The sequence below is a fragment of the Canis lupus genome, chromosome 19 (assembly GCF_048164855.1).
Source record: "Canis lupus baileyi chromosome 19, mCanLup2.hap1, whole genome shotgun sequence".
Taxonomy (NCBI): Eukaryota; Metazoa; Chordata; class Mammalia; order Carnivora; family Canidae; genus Canis; species Canis lupus.
The window spans coordinates 53062284-53066961 of NC_132856.1; the positions used below are offsets into that span (position 1 = coordinate 53062284).

Here is a 4678-nt window from a genome sequence, read left to right on the forward strand (position 1 = left end):
ATGCTCATTTACTTGTTTCACTTTTCCAACCCTTTTTTCTTTTTTGAAAGGTGTCTAGGCTACAAAGAACAAAACCTAACAAGTGTCTCAGAATTCTTCCTCACCAGATTCTCAGATGATCTAGAGCTGCAGCCTCTCTTCTTTGGGCTGTTCCTGTCCATGTACCTGCTCACCGTGCTTGGGAATCTGCTCATCATCCTGACTGTCAGCTCTGACTCTCACCTCCACACCCCCATGTACTTCTTCCTCTCCAACCTGTCCTTGGCTGACATCGGTTTCACCTCCACCACAGTCCCCAAGATGATCATGGACATCCAAACTCAGAGCAGAGTCATCTCCTATGTGGGTTGCCTGACTCAAATGTCTTTTTTGATCCTTTTTGGATGTATGGATGGTATGCTTCTGACTGTAATGGCATATGACAGGTTTGTGGCCATCTGTCACCCTCTACACTACTCAATCATCATGAACCCCCGCCTCTGTGGCTTGTTGGTTTTGGTGTCTTTTTTGGTTAGCCTTTTGGACTCCCAGCTGCACAGTTTGATTGTGTTACAACTTACCTGCTTCAAGGATGTGGAAATTTCTAATTTTTTCTGCGATCCTTCTCAACTCCTCAACCTTGCCTGTTCTGACACTTTCACCAATAACATAGTCATGTATTTTGTTGGTGCCATCTCTGGCTTTCTTCCTATTTCAGGGATCTTTTGCTCTTACTATAAAATTGTTTCCTCCATTCTGAGAGTCCCATCCACAGGTGGGAGATACAAAGCCTTCTCTACCTGTGGCTCCCACCTGTCAGTTGTTTGCTTATTTTATGGAACTGCTATTGGAGTGTACCTTGGATCAGCATTGCTGCCTTCCCCCAGGAAGGATATAGTGGCCTCGGTGATGTACACTGTGGTCACTCCCATGCTGAATCCCTTCATTTACAGCCTGAGAAACAGGGACATTAAGAGTGCCCTATGGAGGTTCCTCAGAAGAACAGCCTAATCTCAGTATGTGTGCAATCCTTTTTGAAGTGTGAGGTGAAAAAAAAAACCAGCAAAATCAAATATGTAGACCAGCAAATACTGCTTTCTTGGTCACATAATTTTTTCAGTCTCATGATTTTCATTCCTCTTCATGTTTCATATATGAATGTTAGTTTTTTTATTTGTTTTTAATTGGATTAGGGAAGTATTCTGGGATGCTTTGTACATCATAATGAATGCATGAGAGGTTCTCCCTAATGACCTTGGTATCTTGATGAAATGTAGAATTCTCTCTTTTTAAAAAGATTTATTTATTTATTTGAGAAGGGGAAGAGGGGCACAGGGAGAAAGAGGGAGAGACTCTTAAGCAGACTTCACACTGAGCATGGGGCCCAATGACGGGCTCAGTCCCATGAACTCTCAGCTGAAACCAAGAGTTGAATGCTTAACCAACTGAGCCACCCAGGTGGCTCTACAACTGTTTCTTCATATACTTAAAATGTATATCCTTTCCATGGTTTCTGTGTATTTTCCATGCAAATTTTTCATCTATCAAAACTATTTATTCAGGTAATGTCCAAGGGTGCCATTCACTGCTCCTCAACCATGGATTTTATTAGAACCCTCTGAGGAGTCTTATAAATAATGGTAACTGAGTCTCATTACCAGAGACTCTGATTTAGTTGGATAGGTATGTGATCACTTAGTTGCAAGTTCCTAAAGAGATCAAGCTTGAAAGGGTAAGTTATGAAAAATTTATTGTAGTTCCAGACAAAGGTCTTTTTTTTTCAAATGTTTTATTCAAATCCATTGTCCTTTAGTACTATAAGCTTTTTCATTTGTGTTGGTTAAGTGTCTCTGCTCCAGACTCACTCTTCTATATTTATCTTGTAATGCTAGGGTGAGTCTCTTGAAATCACTGCTTTATTTTCCCTCTGGCTTTTCTTGTTATATATATATATATATGTTTCAAGTGTAGAATTTAGTGATTCATTACTTACATACAACATTCCATGCTCATCACAAGTGCCCTCCTTAATAACTATCACTCATTTAACACATTCCCCTGCCCACTTCCCCTCTAGTAACCCTGTGTGTTCTCTATAGTTAAAAGTTGTTACATATTTTTAATAATGGTCAGCAAATGTCATTATACTCTAAAATTAAGTAAAGTTCATTACTCTCTCTAAACCCCTAAGTCCTTGGTATTTATTGGCTTCCATTTGTCATCATATTGTTCTATTTTTTGCTTTATCCTGCAGTAGGTATTTAACCAACTATCTACACTCAATTCTCTTTATTAAACTAATTAGCTTGATTTATTTTTTCTATTTATTTATTTGAGAGAGAGAACATGAGAAGGGGGAAGGGGCAAAGGGAAAGGGAGAGAATTTTAAGCAGACTCCACACTGAGCATGGAGCCCAATGGGGGGCTCAATCCCATGACCTGAGATTATGACCTGAGTTGAAAACAAGAATCAGACATTTAATGGACTGAGCCACCCAGTTGCCTCTGATTTCTTTCTTTCTTTCTTTCTTTCTTTCTTTCTTTCTTTCTTTCTTTCTTTCTTTCTTTCATAAACTCTAAATCTTAAATTAACATGAGGAGAAAGGTGTGTTATGAGTTGTGTGAGTTGGAATATTGCAAAATGAGCTCCTAAAGTAAAGGTGGTTTTAAATATATATCTTTGTTAGGAGTGTACAACTGAGATCTAGGTACTGATAGCATATTTCCAGTAGATGGGTGGCTCTAATGGTATCTGAGGGTTATTAAGTCATGAATTTCATCATAAATAGATTGTAATTTGGGCAGCCTGGGTGGCTCAGCAGTTTAGTGCCACTTCAGCCCAGGGCCTGATCCTGGAGACCCGGGATAGAGTCCTACGTTGGGCTCCCTGCATGGAGCCTGCTTCTCCCTCTGCCTGTGTCTCTGTCTCTCTCTCTCTCCCTGTGTCTCTCATGAATAAATATATAAAATCTTTAAAAATATAAAATAAATAGATTGTATTTTACACTTCTTTTTAAAAAAATCCTCAGCAGCAAAAGTTTGTGTCATCAGCAAAGGTGGGCTCTTTTCTTCCTTTAGTAACGGCCTGTTTAGGACTTCACTTTGTTCCATGCTTCTTTGTCTTCTGTCATTGATAAATCAGTCTTTGGGCTCCATTTGGTTCTTCAAAATGAGTATCCATCTTTCTTTAGAAGTATCATACATAGTTTTTTGGTAGTAATCTTGGTTCTCTGAAAACCTGTCCAACAACTAGTTTAGTTTACCCTGCCTTTTATCTCTGAGGTAGATCACCTACCAACTACTTTGATAAGGAACATTGATATTAGAGAAAGGCATGAAATTGACAGATAATGAAGCCAAAGCAGTTAGTGGAAAGTTACCATCCAATAAAAATTACTACATTTATATATTTGCATATCCATTTATGCAAAGCTGAATAATAGCCAAAGAACCTAGTTGAGTGGGAAAGTAGTATTGCCATTTGTGGTCAAATGGTAGGCTCTACGCAGAGGTAGCACTTTGGTTTTTGTTTTTAGATTGGGAAGAGTGCATAGGAAAAGACTGGAAGATTCACACAGCCATCTGAATGTGGTGTGACAATACTTGATTAGAATAGGAGATACAGTAGAAAATATGTGGGATAAGAAAATACTCCACTACCCAGATATTAGCTCAAAAATTTGAAAATTTTAGCAACTCAAAGTTCCTTTCTGAGCCTCAGAATCCTTAGCAGCAAATTAGGTGCAATAGTGCTTATAATAGTACATGTATATTATATGTACAACAATTACATATTATAGTGCATGAGACCATGCAATAATTATATGTAATTGTTCCATGGATTAGTCAGATGATAGTTTTCCATCAAATGGTAAATCTTATTATAACATTAAAAAAGTTAATTTAAATAAGCATTCCAGTAATTTATAAGTAATCTGATGTTACAAATTGTGTGACTTTGAGTATGGTACATAACATCTGTAGAGTTATTACAACAAGAGCATTTAAATGAAAGGCTAGTTGATAAGATATCATCAAATGTGCTGAATAGAACATGATTTAATATGTGGTAGGAGATCAATAAAGGGAAGCTGTCATAATCAATATATTAACAGACTAGTGCCTGGTTTTAACATATGGGCTTTGCAAGCCAAAAATTTGATTTGCAACATCAGCTCTTCTAACTCATTAGCTGAGTGCACTGGGGTATATTTTTTATAACTTCTGTGGCCTTTAATCCTTCATTTTAAATGATATTTAGCTGAAAGCACTCTAGGATTAAAAAGACAGTATGCATATGGTAAGAACTAAGTAAATATAGGTATCATTATGATCGTCATCTACCCTGTGGTCGATATACTCCTTTTTTCAATTTGTATGTATATATATATACATATACATACATACATACATACATACATATATATATATATATTCTGTTGCTGGACACTTGGATTATTTTTATATTTTGGGTAATGTGAATAATGGTGCAATGAACATGGAAGCATAGACAACTCTTCAACATCCTGTTTTCACTTCCTTTGAATATATGCCAAGAAGTGGGATTGCTGGATCATATAGTAGTTCTATTTTTAATATTTTGAGGCATCTACATGCTATTTTCCATTGCATTCATACCAATGTACATTCTCACAACAGTGCACAGTGTATTTCTTCCACATCCTTGCCAACATTTGTT

At 37.1% G+C, this 4678-nt stretch overlaps 1 protein-coding gene across 1 annotated transcript; it reads left to right on the forward strand.

Annotated features, from left to right (window-relative positions):
• LOC140611366 (olfactory receptor 7E178-like) lies at positions 1–1034 on the forward strand. The gene has a single exon (XM_072788145.1). It carries the CDS (start codon positions 1–3, stop codon positions 988–990), a length of 990 nt encoding a protein of 329 aa, XP_072644246.1. The 3' UTR covers positions 991–1034.
• The last annotated feature ends 3644 nt before the right edge of the window (positions 1035–4678 follow it).

Excerpts from the sequence above, each read along its gene's own strand:
- LOC140611366 (XM_072788145.1), top strand. The coding sequence starts at position 1 with ATGCTCATTTACTTGTTTCACTTTTCCAACCCTTTTTTCTTTTTTGAA.